General features: G+C 40.2%; 1 protein-coding gene across 1 annotated transcript; it reads right to left on the reverse strand.

Annotated features, from left to right (window-relative positions):
* Positions 1-4,359: 4,359 nt before the first annotated feature.
* Positions 4,360-13,551, reverse strand: LOC101403637 (vascular non-inflammatory molecule 3). Its single transcript, XM_004422331.3, has 7 exons — positions 13,293-13,551; positions 13,050-13,180; positions 9,170-9,362; positions 7,223-7,514; positions 6,522-6,895; positions 5,651-5,824; positions 4,360-4,978 (listed from the first exon to the last, which is right to left on the reverse strand). Exons 1-7 carry the CDS (start codon positions 13,503-13,505, stop codon positions 4,850-4,852), a joined length of 1,506 nt encoding a protein of 501 aa, XP_004422388.1. The 5' UTR covers positions 13,506-13,551; the 3' UTR covers positions 4,360-4,849.
* Positions 13,552-15,893: the final 2,342 nt, after the last annotated feature.

Genomic DNA, 15,893 nt, shown 5'->3' on the forward strand with positions numbered 1-15,893 from the left:
GGTGGTCACATCAGCAGGGCTGATGAGTGGTGTAGGTCCAAGCCCGGGATCCAAACCTGTGAACCCAGGCTATCAAAACAGAGTGCACCGAACTTAACCACTACAGCACGGGGCCAGCCTGCTAAGCCTTTTTTATGTTGTATTTCTATGGGTAGATGTTATAAGTGTTCCAGAAATTACATTAAATTACTGGAAATCTGATATGTCTGGTATAATGTTATCAGTAATGACTCCAGTTGTGTTAAGATATTGTGTATCACAGAAATAATCAAATTTTCTCATCATTTTCATTGTAAAGAACTCTCATCAGATCTTGAACCATAGCCATTTTTAAGTCTTTGGTCATTTATAGTCATTATTTTACTCAGATGCTCTTGTAAAAGTGTTCCTGCAAAATTACTTTATCTACAAGGAGATTCACGAAAAGGACTTTGACAGGTACAGGTTTCTAATAACTTTAGATCATAAAACTAAACTGGGTAAGAATTTCCAGAACTAATGGAAAAACTGGATTCAAGCAGAACAAATATTAATTACATGAGAATAAATGAACTGAGGAGGATGATTATAATTTTTTATGACTTGTTTTTGAAATATTGCTAGTTCCTTAATGTTTTGTTTTTCCAGATTTAAGGAAATCTTTTCTCTTAAGCTACCTATAACTTACATAAATTTGGTAAAGTATACCTTTGTAAACAAAGATGAAACACTTACTTTTGCTTCCTATCTGATCTCTCTAGAATTCAAAAACTCTTTTGAGTATTCTTTTCATAGCAATATAGTTAATTATTTCATAACGCAATAAGAATCTGTTCTTCTTATAACAGGACACAACTGGAAACATTGGTTATATTACCAAGAATTTGACTGGAATCTGATATTTGAGAGAGATGTGCATAGACTCAGATATGACCAGACAGCTTTAAAAATTTTTGACTTTATGGAGCCAATAAAGCCCTTTGAAAAAAATTGGCCTGGTACCTTGCTTACAAGGTTCCAGCAAAGCAATCTTAAAAAGAGCTTATATGGTCAATCACTATTCTTGCTGTACTTATATAAATAATCAGGCCAAGTTTAACGCAAACAAGTTAGTTTTATGAGGGTGATTGTAGAGAGAAAAATTGTGTTTGCACCTTTGTGGATATTAGATTCTAGTCCTGTTATTTGTCTTTGAGATTTTGCTGTATAACTGTAAACTAGACTGGATCTTAAATTCTTCTACTTTCCTCAAATGTCTAGCTACAATTCTCCAAACTAACATTTCCAATTTTCTCCCACCCTTCTGATGGGAATCACTAAGAACAAATACTACCCTTGAATCCCCTTAGAAGGTACTATACCAGGTTCTCCGCACTGCCCAGATGGCAGCCAAATTTTAGGGATTTGAACCTTGTGTCTATATCTCCCAATTAAAGCAGTCTCCACTTGACATCTGGTCCTGTGCAAATGTTGGAGATCTCTGAATAAAATCGACAAGGAAGAGAAGTAGCTGACATCAATGTAGCCTGCTTCCGTGCAAGATGCTGGATCAAAAGACTTCATATTTTAACTAAACATGAAAACCTCTCTTCTTCTCTTTCCTTTACTCTGGCATTGGTCTGGAAAGATTAATGCCATCACCTGTATCTCCAAGGCCATTGCTAAGGGTGGTAACTTTTCAGACTACTGGATTTGTCATCAAAAACTTTGATCTGTCCGTTAACAGTGCCACTTTAGCAAGAATGGTTTGTGCCCCAACAGGATTATCTTTGTCTGTGGTGGTTATCATTCTCCTTGAGCCTACGAATGCCTAGATGACTGGCGCATAACCAGGCGATGCCTCTTAGGTTACCTGACTGTGCCCTTAACTGTTCACAGACAGACTGAGATACCTCACTGGTCAACACCCCTGAATTTATATCATAGAATTAGAAAGGACCCACCAGGAGGTTTTCAGGATTCAGGATTCACTTCCTTTGGTGGATCCCTACTTCCCTAGTTAGGAGTGAGTACAGATGAAGCTATGATCAGGAACCTCTCCCTAACTCTTGAAGATATTGCAGAATCTGCTGCTAAAGCAATAGCTACCCAACAAAAATTCTTAGACTCTCTGGCCAAAGTTGTTCTTGATAATAGGATAGCCCTTGGTTATCCTTTAGCTGAGCAAGGAGGTGTCTGTGCTGTGGCCAACACCACTTCCTGCGCCTGGATTAACACTTCTGGGGAAGTTAACACTCAGCTACATAAGCTCACTGAACAAGCCACTTGGCTTAAGAAAGTGACTTCTTCAGTGGGGTCTCTCTTTGATTTATTTGATTTTGACTGGTTTGGGTCTTGGGGACCATGGGTCCAAAGTGCACTCCAAACATTAGGAGGTATCCTGCTTATAATAATCATAGTAATCTCCTTCGTGTGCTGTATTCTCTCAAAAGGTTTAAATGTATGCCCTCAGCTGCTAACCAAGCAAATGACCCTTGTTCCTAAGACTGGAACATCAGAAAGGGAACAAAGAGAATGACTAACTTAAAAAATGTGTCTGAAGTCGTGACCTGTGAATGGCACACAGAAGATCAGCAAAAGCTGCGAGAACCACAGAGCGGTAGTTGAGTGGCTCCAATGCCTTCAATTTTGATCACATCTCTCAGTTAGGCTGCGAGTCTGATCAAAAGTCATCTGCGAGTTACAAATAAAAAAAAAAAAGGAAAAACAGGCCCAAATTGGAGTCACTTGTGTCAGCTCCACATCAGCAAACCAAGACTTAATACCTCCCTAATTGCAGTTTCAGCCTCTCCCAGGAGAGTAAACTTGAATGAGTCGATCTGGAATTACCTAGTCAGCACTAGTGAGGTGATCCATCTGAAAGACCCCTGCCATCTCCTAAAGGAAGGTGACCTGGCCTGAAACAATCCATTCTTTGCTAGAATAACCTCCTTGCCCTGCTCCCCTCTGCCTATAAAATCTTCCATTTTGTACAGCTCCTCAGAGCTCCTTTCCATCTGCTGGATGGGATGCTGCCCCATTCATGAGTCATTGGATAAAACCAATCAAATCTCTACAATTCGCTAAGTTGAATTTTGTTTTTTAACAGTATGATAAAAGATTAGAAATCTGCCTTCGTTCTACTACTAAAAATATATGCCTAGATATTAATATTTAATGGCTAGAACACTGTGACAATTTTCTTATTGACATTAACCTGATTGATATAGTTTTTACATTGTAAGAATATATATTTATGCCATAGGACTTAATAAAACTTTCATTTTTCTTTAATGTAGACCCTAATCACTGTTATGTGGCTTGAACTGGCTCTCATGAAAAAAAACTTTTGCTCACCAGTAAATTGTGCTCTGCTGCCTCAGAAATACCAGGTGAAGCCAGAAGAGTGGCTTCCCTCTCCAAAGAAAGAATTTAGATGAGGAAGACACAGCTGTGAAGACTGAGTCTAGCAGAATACCTCATTTATAAGTCATGACAAATAAAATGAGAGGTGGGGGGAGAGAAAAAAGAAGTCAAAGAAATAAAAAATGTAGGGTATTAAAAGATAAGGAGCAAAACAACTGTCAGAGGTGCAGCTTGGCTGTTAAGTCATGGTGAGTAAGAGCTGAGAACTCCCACGGGATTCAGCGATTCTGCAGCTCCCTGTACCAGAGAGGGGCAGAGGTCAGCTTACATAAGATGCATGGGGTGAGGCATGCTGAGGAAGCTGGGGCCGCCAGGTACTAATGCCACCTCCAGACAACTCTCTAGGAGAGAGAGGAAGGAAGGCTAGAAAGAACCAACACGAGGCCATGAGGTGTAAGACACCCATGTCCCTCACAAACAGAGGAGTCCAGGACACAGGTACAATCCTAGGATCCCAGTGTCTTGGCCCTGGAGAGAGAATCCAGGAGTGATGAGAGCATAGAGACCAAGGGCATTTTCTACCGCCTAGAGTGTCTCTGGCTTCCTGGAACTGGATTGAATTAAATTGAGTGGAAATGAACACCTGGGAAAAGTTAAGGAAAGCAATTGTCATACTTTTTGTGGAGAAAAAAGTGTCCCCAAACTCAGAGTGATCCTTATCTGCTCCCACATGTCCTGCTTTCATGTGTATCTCTTCCCAGAGTTAATCAGTGACTTGCCAGGAAAAGGACTCAGGGCACCAAGGCTCAGGTAACTGGGAGCAAGGTGACAGGTGGCCCTGTCTAAGGAAGCTCCTAGTCCAGCACAGGCTGCAACAAATCCCTGAGTATTGAGGGGGCTGCACCGGGATTGGGTGGATTTTAGGATAGAATAGTTTCAGAAGGAAACAGTGTGTGGCCTGAAGGAGATAATTTATTTCTTTTTATTTCCATTCCAAGTATCTAATTTCCATACAAATAGACCATAAGAGTAGAATAAAGAGATAACGGAACAATTTTTAATTAGTTAAAAAGGTATTCATGATTACTTTTAAAGATACCCCTGTGTTTTCACTTCCTGTATCTTAATTGATCAGAATTAAATACCCTATGCATATTCAACGTTTGCCCTGTGTGTTTACAAATGATAGAAACCAACATTTGCATACATTAGAGCAGTCACCACAAAAGGATCTTTCTAGGCCCCCCTTCCATTGAAATATATGGTACACTATCCATATACGTACTTACACACACTTAAATGCACCCACATGGAAGTTGAATGCAGCCCCCGTAAATGAGTTCGTGCTCTATCAAATATGTAAAATGTAAAGTTGGGCACACACATCCATCGCTTTTTAAATCTTCTTAAGTTTGTTTGTTGTTTCAGCAAATTTATGACATCTTTCTAAACAGACATTAAGGACTCTCGTTTTTTCCTCCCTCTCTTTGCCAGACTAACCCTGAAAGGGTGCCAGTGAAGGGGATCATTGCAGTTTCCCAGGGCCCTGCCCTAAGCGTGGAGGGTCCTTCTCAAACACTCTCCCGTACAGGGCCATCACTAAGACAGGCAAAGGCACTCCGTCCCGGCTTCTCAGACGTCCGTCCCATGAAACCTGATCGAAGAAAGCAAAGAATGAACTCCAATGTAGAGCCTGCTTTCCAGCCCAGAGGGCTTCTCTGACAACATCACTCTAAAAGCAGCATAAAACAGTCAAAAGCACACAGGATTTGGTGTCAGAAGACCCATGTTTCAGATCTAAAGGGCTAAAGCAGAGGAACTTTGGGTGAAAGTGCAGCAAATAAATCTATTGCACAGGGAGATAAGTAAGACAGTATACAAAAAAGAGTGCCTTTAACTCATGAAATACTGTACAACATATTAATTACTACTGTCATATTACAACTTCTCAAAGTAACGTACCCATGAACTGGGTTGTAGATGCGTTATTTAATGTATTTAACCTGGACCTTCTACACCATGCAAAAACTTGCCAGCCGTCATCCACAATCAATATTTTTACTTTAATTTCTCTGTAACCTCATTGTTGCCTTGGATCTCAAAATAACATTTATTCAGAAAAATGAAGCCCAGATTCTCCAGCACAGCCTAAAGATAGTCTAGAACCACAACTTGTCTTCCATATCATAGCTTCCACATGTCTTCAAAGTGTTGCTTGTATAATGCAAACCACAATATTGCAATACTGTCTCGTTATTTAAAGATTTTCATTATACCAGTCTATCCCATCTGTTCAAAGAAATTTATCCTCCTGAAAACATCCTACCTCATAATGTCTTTCAGGGGCAAGCTGACTCCCACTTAGAATGAGCTGTGGGAAAACGTAACTCGTTCCAAATGTGCCGCTGAGGGAGAATTCTTCAAACCTGGTAAAAGCTGACCCCACAGGCTCCCCACAAGTTCTAAGGTCAGTGGTTTGACACTTCAGTAATGTGCATATCTATGGAGGAAAAGAAAAGAGAAGTGGTCAGAAATCTTGGAAATATTTTCTCAGCTGAAAAACGTAATTTCAAGCAATAGAGGAATATTTGTTAAGTTGCCTCTTAAGCAGAGTTTTTCAAATTGCAGATCACAACCTATTTGTGAATCCTAAAATCAATTCGAAGAGTCAGGATTAGCTCTTTGTTTTTCCAACAAAGCAAGATGGAGTAGACTAGAATTTTAAAGATTACAGTGCATTGCACATAATGATAGCTATTTCTAACTCTAATTTGAATTATTTCATAAAATGTTTGCTTCAGTTAAGTATATCTTGTAACTCAGTCACACAGCTTGACTGCACTGGGTCATGATATGAAATGGACTTCTTGCTCTGGACCCTCGTTGAAGACAGTTTGAAAAACGTTGCTCCAAAGTAACTAACAGAAAAGGAGAATGCATGGAAGCTGCAGCTTTTTAACCTTGAACCAGGTCTGCTGAGAACCAATCAATCTACCTTACGCTTTTACTTTGCAGCCAAGAAATCTAATTCTGTTCTTGCTAAGACAGAACAAATAGGGGGTTCTGGGGGGGAAATTCAGTGATAAATGTAACATCATTCCAATTAACTGAACCCAGCACAATTTTTAAAGAAAGACAATGATGACCTAGAAGAAAAACTAGTAGAAAGCCATTCTAACATATGTGAGCCTTTCTACCTGTAAGTAACATTGGCCTTCTACTGTGTGCAGTCCGTCAAAAGCACCCAGGGCGTACACCTCATCTGTTCGCTTTTCAGACATCTTGTAAGTTAAGTGACAACACAGGTCTTTCTGGCAAACTGTGTAATTTCCTGTGTTTCTCTTAAGCTCAGTGAAGGTAAACTCATCAAAGTAAATCATCCCTGGAAAATCCGACTGCTCCGACGGGAATGGCTTGACGCCCCTGGCATAAGCACCCCAGTTGACAGCTGCAGGGTAGGTGGGCTCGCTCCGAGGCCGGGACTTCAATTCTGAGAGCATCAGCTGGCCGCTCTCTGTTTCCATGTCATAGTGGTACACCTTGACTGCTTCTGGGGCGTAGATTCCGCTCCCTACGGGCAACATCAAGAAACACAAATATTGGTTTCAAATTTTGCAAGGTTGTCAACTAATAGAATCATTTCTATGAGAAATTAAATATAAAATTATGAAAGCCTAAGCATTTTCAAGGTAGGTAAGGAGATCACTGTTCCATTGGCATGAGTTTCAATTTGACAGGGATAATGTTCCTTACATAATGTTGGTATAGACACCCATGCTATTATTAATTTTGTGGCATTAGAGTTAATAAAAGAAGCATTAAAGAAAAACGTGGCTTGAAAATCAATGAAGACTTCCTAAGCGGTTCTGCCCCATGGTGCGTGACAGGTGGGCATTACCTGTCATGTGCATGCTGGTGTTGTGGGTGTTGGCAGCGAGCAGGTTGACCCTCATGGCTCTGGCCCATGCCGAATGGAAGGGAACCGCCGAGAGGAGGGGCAGCGTGTTGTACCACGCTGTGGGGTAGAGAACGCTGTCCACTTGAAACTCGTCCACCACCACCACAGCCGGATCATGAGAAAAAATGTCAAAGCAAGTGAAAATGCCAAACTTCCCAAAGGGAGTGTCAAAAGTCACGAGTTCTAAATCCTTGGGGAAATCAAATTGAATTTCAGGTGCAAAAAGATTGTACTGTTAACAAAAAGCAAAGAAGGAGAAAATTAGTAAAATGCCAAATAGAAGTGCTCAATCCCTAAAAAGTCTTTTCTCCCATGCATGTTGACATGCATATTTAAAACCGTTACACATAAATTGAAGTAAATCATACCCAGTCCACCACGGTCTATGAGTTTTCTTACTGCCACATTAATCAAAAAGCTTCATTTTCCCACAACCAATGAATCAACCAATGAGATCACATCCACAAATGATATTTAAAAGGTGACTATTTCTGTCTTAAAACCACAAGTTGAAATTTTGAATCTTACAAATTTCAGATTGTTTTCCACTGTATTCTTTTTTTGTGTGAGGAAGATAGCTTATTAAAGAACTTCTTTAATAGTTTTGTGTGTGTGCGTGTGTGTGTGTGTGTGTGAGGAAGATCAGCCCTGAGCTAACATCCGAAGCCAATCCTCCTCTTTTTTGCTGAGGAAGACTGGCCCTGGGCTAACATCCATGCCCATCCTCCTCTACTTTATATGGGACGCCGCCACAGCATGGCTTGACAAGCCGTGCGCCAGTGCGTGCCCGGGATACGAACCTGTGAACCCTGGGCCGCTGCAGCGGAGCACGCACTTAACCACTACGCCACCAGGCCACCCCTCTACTGTATTCTTTAAATACCAACAGCACTGCCTGTATGAAGTCTAACACATGTTAATAAAGTAAGCTTTGTCATGTCTCTCTATGATACTGCGAGGTTTATGTAAGTGAAGTGAAGAAGATTTTAAATTAATATAGACAATGGAGTAGCCAAACTCCACTTATCCTGGGCTCAGGCGTACAGCATATGTTTTGCTCGGGTTTGTATTTGGCCTGATGTGTGCAGATGTGTGCTCTGGAAACAGTGCTCCCCTCTTGGTTGGGTTCCCGCACTCCCCCCCCCACTCCTGTGGTAGCCCACCCTACATCCTGCGGTGAGTGACTCAAGGGAGGCAGGTGGCCTAACTGGAGTCCAGGAATGATAAGGCTTTTGTAGCGTTTCTGGGAAAGAGAAATGCACCTTTCCTCTGGATTTTGTTGCTATAAGAATGTGAGCTTTGTGTTGAGCAGCAATGTGACTTCTAAAAGGACAGTTAGCCTGAGAAAAAGCCATAAAAGGGGCTAAGAGAGCTAGAGGGAGGGATGACATCTTTTGAGCTTCCGAGGGACAGACTGCATCTGAAACTAGATCTACCCTTTCTCTGATTTATATTTTTTCAGGTACATAAGCAAGGAAATTCCATATTTTTTAAAGCAATTTCAGTTGGGGTTTTCTATCATTGAAATCAAAGGAGTCCTAATGGAATGAATGACTAAAATTTAGTAGAAAATGTTAACAAATTGGGGCAAAAAACCAACTCTGGACGAAACAGAGCATTTCTCTTTTCTCAGAGAATATTAAAATCTCTGTGAGGTTATTATCACATCTGTAATGTTCTGCCGTGTTCTGTTTTATGCCTAATTCAAACTCAGAACATTTATATGAGGCCTAAGTAAATTAAATCCCTTTTCCAACTAAAATGTAACAATTAAGAAATGTATTCATAACAGTTCTCTCACCAACGTTCAACAGACAAATCTGCACACATAACACAAACGAACTAAAGAAGTGAGACAAGGTTAGCTCAGGCACAAGGGACTCTCACCTTATGGTAGCGTGCCACCAGCCTACCCTCGGAATCAAACACCACATCAGTGTTGTACTGGTAATGGCCGTCGGGGGGACACTGAGGGTCGCTGGCATTGCATGGCTTCTTGTCCCCAATATTCGCCACGACGTAGATGGAGTTGTCCTTGGCCAGGCAGCTGAGCCTGTCTTGCACTGGGGTGTAGCCAAACCTAATTCAATAGACATTGCCTTAAACTTACTGTATTTTAGCAATTTCTGAACTTCCAAAGTGATACTTTATTTGTCTGTTACCTATAATACAACATCTCCAGATTATGAATCAACAGACATGATTTTAAAATATCCAAAGAACATGAAAACTCGCACGTGTAAAGATGCATGGACCCCTGTGTTCACTGCAGCATTATTCATAATGGCCAAGACTTGGAAGCAACCTAGGTGCCCATCAAGGAATGAATGGATAAAGAAGATGAGGTATATATACACAATGGAATACTCCTCAGCCATAAGAAACGATGAAATCCAGCCATTCGTGACAAGATGGATCGACATTGAGGGTATTTATGCTAATCGAAATAAGTCAGAAGCAGAAAGTCAAATACTGGTTGATCGTACTCATAAGTAGAAGATAACAACAACAACAAACAAACACACAGAGACAGAGACTGGATTTGTGGTTACCAGAGGGGAAGGCGGCAGGTAGGAGGGTGAAAGGGGTGATTAGGCACATGTGTGTGGTGATGGGTTGTAATTAGTCTTTGGGTGGTGAACGTGGTGTAATCTATGCAGACATAGCAGTATAATGATGTACGCTTGAAATTTATAGACTGTTGTAAACCAATGTTACCACAGGAAAAAAAAAAAAAAAAAATCACTTGCAATGTCGTCTTCATCTTTATGAAAGCTAACCTGTTTTAATGTGCCAGACTTCGGATTGCAGTGCGAGACTGAAGCACAGAAAAGATGGCGGAGGAAGAAGAGAAAGAAGAGACGCAACACTTTCTCTTATAAAGGGCTCCCAGGAAGGCAAATGAAGGGCTCGAAATGTAACAGACTCTTCTAGTGGGGAGGACCTCTTCTATAATCCAAGCCACGTTCTTACTGGGAGGCAGTAAACAGTTGGTCCCACGTAGATCGCCTTCCGTAGAGAACAAATGCAGTATTATGTGCCAGAAATATTTTTAAAAAGCACTTCACTGTGCTGGCTCAGCTTCCTCATCTGTCAGCGCAGCATAATAGCTTCCTTTGTGCCTTGCAGGGCCCCCATGATAAACCATGAGATAAATGCAGGCTATGAAATTGCTTTTCAAAGTACTACCAAATCCATCCACGCTGGGGATATTTATCCTCGCAATAAGAAGGGACTGAGGTGATGAGATAGGTGGAATGATAGCTGGCTTCAAATACTTGAAAGGCTCTAATTTGAAGGAGATGAGTCATAGACGTGAACGTATATGCAGTACGAAGACCAAAGGAAGTTATAGAGGGACAGATTTCAGCAGGAAATAATATAAACATTTTTAGCAACTAGAGCTTGCTGTCAAGGAAGTAGATTCACCAGTCACTGGAAATTCCAAGCATAGCATGGTGCCTCCAGGCACTCAGAGTCCATTCAGTTAGCACGGCTCAATGGCAATGGCTGTGTTTGAATTCTACCCATGCTAATTACCAATTATGAGCACTTAAACCTCGTTTTTTCCTCGTACTTACAATGGGAATAGTTATACCTGCTACGTAAATTGAATAAGATAATGTGCACAGTGCAGCAAGTACAGTTCCTGGAACCAAGTGCTCAATATGCAAATAATGGCCCTTATGCATGCTGCCACCACAGGAACACCACCGGGGAAACTGATGGTTTTATTGCTTTTAGAGGCCATTGGGGTTCTCTCCATAGTCTCTCAGCCCCTCCACGGTGGATGTTGAGCTAATCTTTGAATAGAAAGGACAAATTTATGACCACTGTTTTAGACTATTTCTTTAATTTTGTCCTCAGGAAAACCAGGGCAATATTGTCAACATTCATATTGATTACTAAAAATATCATATATTTTATTTTGTTTTTATTTTTTTGACTACTAAATAGAGTACTTTAATATTTCTTATTAGCTCCTCACGAGGAAAGCCCAAGAAAGTATGGGATGTGTCAGTACTCTAAATGATGGCATCTAAATGCAGAAGGAGGACCACATGGCCCTCTTTTATCCCTTTAGGGGATAAATATTACTAGGGAAGAAACAGGTTTTTTTACGAATATTACCATTATGTTAATGGTATTTTAATATTTCTTTCAGGATTTCTGGAAATATGAATTTCTCCTTTTTATAACACAGAGCTGAAAGCTTGCCATTTGAATAATGTTAAAGTTACATCAGTCACCTTAAACAGTCAACTTAAAATAATGCATCAGAGATGAATTATCAGGCTTCAGGACAGCTTCCCCCTAGGAAAGTCAATTATATCAGCCTGGGCAAATAGAATGTGTTTTAGTATAAGCCTCCCGAATCACTGGAAATAATGAGTCCTTCCTGCTCTAGGAAAAGCATCGTAATCAAGTAGACATTGAGTCATAGTTTTGTGGTTACTATAAACATAGACTGTGCAACATTCAGAGAATATTTCTCCAGAGGTGAAAATCCTAGTCGAGACCTGACTCACATAGTAGAGCTCCTATGTTGCAACGTCAGACTTGACTTTACAATTAATTTCAAATGCTCAAAATTACTAAAGAGGGGATGGCCCAGTGGTGTGAGTGGTTAAGTTCGTGTGCTCCACTTTGGTGGCCCAGAGTTCATGGGTTCAGATCCTGGGTGCAGATCTACACGTTGCTCATCAAGCCATGCTGTGGCGGCATCCCACATATAAAATAGAGGAAGATTGGCACAGATGTGAGCTCAGGGCCAATCTTCCTCACACATACACACACAAAACTATTAAAGAAGTTCTTCCTTCTGTGGAGTAGATATAGTTCTGAACAGATGCATATAAATTTAAAATTAGCATATTAAATTACCCTTTAACGCATTGATTTTGCTAAAAGCATTATATATAAACTATTTTAAAAAGTAGATACACCTGAAATAATCTATTTCGTCAATCTTATGTTTTATACAGATTTGCTTTAAGAAAGTTATGCTTAAACTACAGCTATTAATAATTACTAAAACTTCTCAAAGGACAAGAAAACAAAGTTCAGATTCTGCTTTTGTTAAAAAAGTACTAGTGACAGCTAAGACTGGAGACAGCACAATAGTGTACAGATTCTATGTTCATTACTTCACTTGACGCTCTTGTCTACTCTGTAAGGGAAGTAGGAAAGGAAATTTTATTATCCCTGTTCCACAGGTCAAGAAACAGAGACATCAGGCATTTAGGTTATCGGCCCCACATCACTCAGCTAGAAGGTGGTGGAACGTGGTCTCAGAAATAGCACTTCCTTCTTCAAATTCTGTGCAGTTTCCACTCATCATACTGATTACATTGTATACAAATGATAGTGATATGAAAGCTCTTGGGAAACATAAGCTCATTCATCTTTTTCCATTCCTACCAAGGATGCAGGTGTTCCTGGGTGCACCAACTTACTTATATTTAGGAACACAGGTCCCAGACAGTACAACTTTCTCACATTGTTGAAACCCAAATGAACGTATTTATTATAAAAACTGTGTATACGCATGCTACTCATTAAAGAAAACTACAACAACCAACCAAGCATCAACACCTGAAGTCATTTACCAAACAGGAGACATGCCAGATGGTACACATTATGAAGCATTAGAGGCCGTAGATTGATTATTTGTCAGCAAGAATACTAGTCAAGCTTAATGAATTTGCTGTTGGTGTTTTACAATATCAAAATTTTTTGTTCAAACATCAAAGGGCAATGACATTACCTCCGGGGGTCTCTACATGGAATCCAGTTCACTTCCGGGTGTGGGATATCCTCCAGATAGGGGTAAATAGTCTCTCTTGTGAAGACCCAGCCATAAATTCCATCTTCTGGGGTTACAATGATATGTGCACCCTGCTCAAAATAAGTGGGAGCAAAAAAAGTTGCTGATAAATTCCGAACACACACTCTCACCAAGTTTCAAATCTCCTTTACAACATCCCAGCCATTATACAAAGGGCAATACCTGCCTGGCTGCCAGTTTAACTGCTTTCTCCAAAACATCTATGTTCTTGTTCATCAGGAGCAAAGCTTCTTCTTTCGGAACAGGTGTTTCTGTTCTGTTTGGTAATAGAACAGCATGCTCATAGACTGCAGCAATAAAGGTGTCCAGCGCACCAACACTCAGGACAAAGAGGGCAAAAACTGCCACGTATTTTGGAAAATGTGATGTAATCATAACTAAAACAGTGCTCTCTGATAAACTCAGATTCTTATATTTTGTATCACTGGGAAACTTTTATGTTGAAGCGCTGCCTGCTACCAGCTATTTATATTTTTTCACGAATACATTGCACAACACGGCATTGAGAAAGGATGTTGTGCAAGAAAACTGACAGCCAGAAGCACATAATCGGATTGACTCAAGTGTGCAGCACTGTTGTCGACCCTGTGCAGAGGTCCACCCAACTTTAAAAGGAGAATTAATAAGCCAACCAGATGAGTCCACTCCAGCCCATATACACTGATTGTTGAACTCTGTTCTTTTAATAAAATATATGTTCCTGGTATTCCAATATTTCCATTAATAGGGCCAATATTGGGCTGTTCTAGAAGGCAGCCATCATAACAACAATTTGTTGAGAACTTATGTATGTGGCTGTGACAGACATGGGAAAGAGTGTAAGGCAAGCCCAAGTTTTAACCAAGCCTACAAAATGACAAGGGAAAACACATAGATACATGCTGGTGATGGGGCCCACTTGCTCATGACCATGGCCCTCAATTTTTGCTTTATAAGAGGGTATCAGCAGAAACCACAGTTGCCAGTTTCTCTTGGAAAGACTGCCTAATAGTCTGCAATACTGCAACTTAATCTGAACACTTTGTAAAACATAGATAGATTATAATATGATCAATGATGGCTACCATGGTGCCAGACTTCAGGGTCATACAATTTCTTCATTCATATAGAATCTGCTCATTTTTCAAGTGAAGACCTCTTCCCTAAACACTGGTACTGGTATATCATCCAAAATTTAATTTGCAGGAGATTGTTTCCTTGTGCCTCTAAAGAGCTGAACATTTTTAAGATACAGTTGTTATTTATTTAACCTGTGTCTCTGACATTTTCCTCTCTGTTTGCTCCCACATCCAGTTCATCATGAAGTTTCTTTTAAACATCTCTTTCTATTCTAATGCATTATGCTAAACCAGATGTCTGCTTTTTAACTTATCTTCTACCTCCCACAATGGCCAAAGTCGTTCATTCCACACACAGCCACCAGACGAATTTTCTCTGAAGTACAGTTCCTGTTATGTCACCTGGACTCCAGAGGAGGCTGTGGCTTTCTATTATTTAAAACACTAGTTCCTCAGATGTGGTCCATGCTCCACGAGGGGTAAGCATGTTGATTTTGCAAGATAAATACTTTTTATTTTAATAGTTACAGACTAACTCTCATGTTACTAGAAAATTTATAACTCTTTCTCCAAAGCCATGGATAATAGAGGTTAGGATGAGGCAATATAAAAGATGTCTATCAATCTTCTACAACCTGCAAACATATTAATCTGGAGTTATTTCTACCATTTGCCTGGATGAACTCTTTATTCAGTGATGTAGAATCACTCCCTGTCCTCTGAACGCTCCATGCACTGCTCTATCTAGATGATTATATGCCCATTTCTCCCTGAAAAGCCCTTGCATTCCATCTGTCTAAGTTCCAGCTCCTTGTAGAGTTCTCTCAAATCTACCCATCTTGAGCGATATTTTTGAGCTCTCATAGCACATTTTTCTTGTCCTGGTGAATGTCTCTCGCTGCTTGCTGTTGATCCTTAATTTAAATAAATAATTGATCTTTAATTCAAATATTATACTGTACTGATATTTAGTTTTGTATATGTATATCTTATCTTCTTAAGTAGATTCAGAGGAATCTTGATGAATCTTTCCAGAGCATCCATGTCAAATAATCATCTAGGGATGGTGCATCCCGGGGTGCGACCCCTGGAGGATAAAGAAGTATTTTGCTTGCTGGGGAACCTCCTCACTCAGCTGTAGGAGCCCAACACATGAGCAAACGCTGAATGAAGGAGTCTGCTACCTAAACTCCAGTCTGTTCCGTGTGTGAATGTTGCAAATTTTTAGAAGATTTTTTCTTGAATTGAGATGCAATTTGCTTTGTGTATCTTCTACAGTTTAAAACAATAACGCCAACCCTGCTTCCTGCTTCCAGGCTATTAGATAATTCAAAGAGAGTTCTAAATTCTCTCTTAATTCCTACATTTTTCAGACACATCATTCTTACAAATTCCTTAAGGACAGGGGACACATTATGATGCTCTGCTGCTCCTGTGGAATGTATACCACGATAAGCTCTGTAAATGTTTTCTGATTCATTAAACTCAATTTCCTGGCCTAGTTTTGGAAATGATCCCCCTTGTTTGACTGTGAGTTCATTTAAAATGGAAAGAGTTTCTTTTAAGGTTTAAATCTTTGAGTCTAGAGTTATTAATACTGCCAGTCCTCTCTTGGGATTCTTTCTAGTCCTTATCTGCTGTAGGGAAACTGGTAGGTTTTGGAGATTTGTGACCTTTATTTTGTTGTTTGGTTTGGTTCTGTAAT

This window comes from Ceratotherium simum, chromosome 19 (genome assembly GCF_057802395.1).
Source record: "Ceratotherium simum simum isolate JZ-2026a chromosome 19, ASM5780239v1, whole genome shotgun sequence".
NCBI classification, from domain to species: domain Eukaryota; kingdom Metazoa; phylum Chordata; class Mammalia; order Perissodactyla; family Rhinocerotidae; genus Ceratotherium; species Ceratotherium simum.

What these genes read in the sequence shown, in the direction of transcription:
- LOC101403637 (XM_004422331.3), bottom strand. Translation starts at nt 13,505, where the DNA reads ATGATTACATCACATTTTCCAAAATACGTGGCAGTTTTTGCCCTCTTT. An exon ending in TGGTGGCACGCTACCATAAG is followed by an intron (nt 7,515 to 9,169) that starts GTGAGAGTCCCT and finishes TTTTGTTAACAG; the next exon opens with TACAATCTTTTTGCACCTGA. An exon ending in CACCAGCATGCACATGACAG is followed by an intron (nt 6,896 to 7,222) that starts GTAATGCCCACC and finishes TGTTGCCCGTAG; the next exon opens with GGAGCGGAATCTACGCCCCA.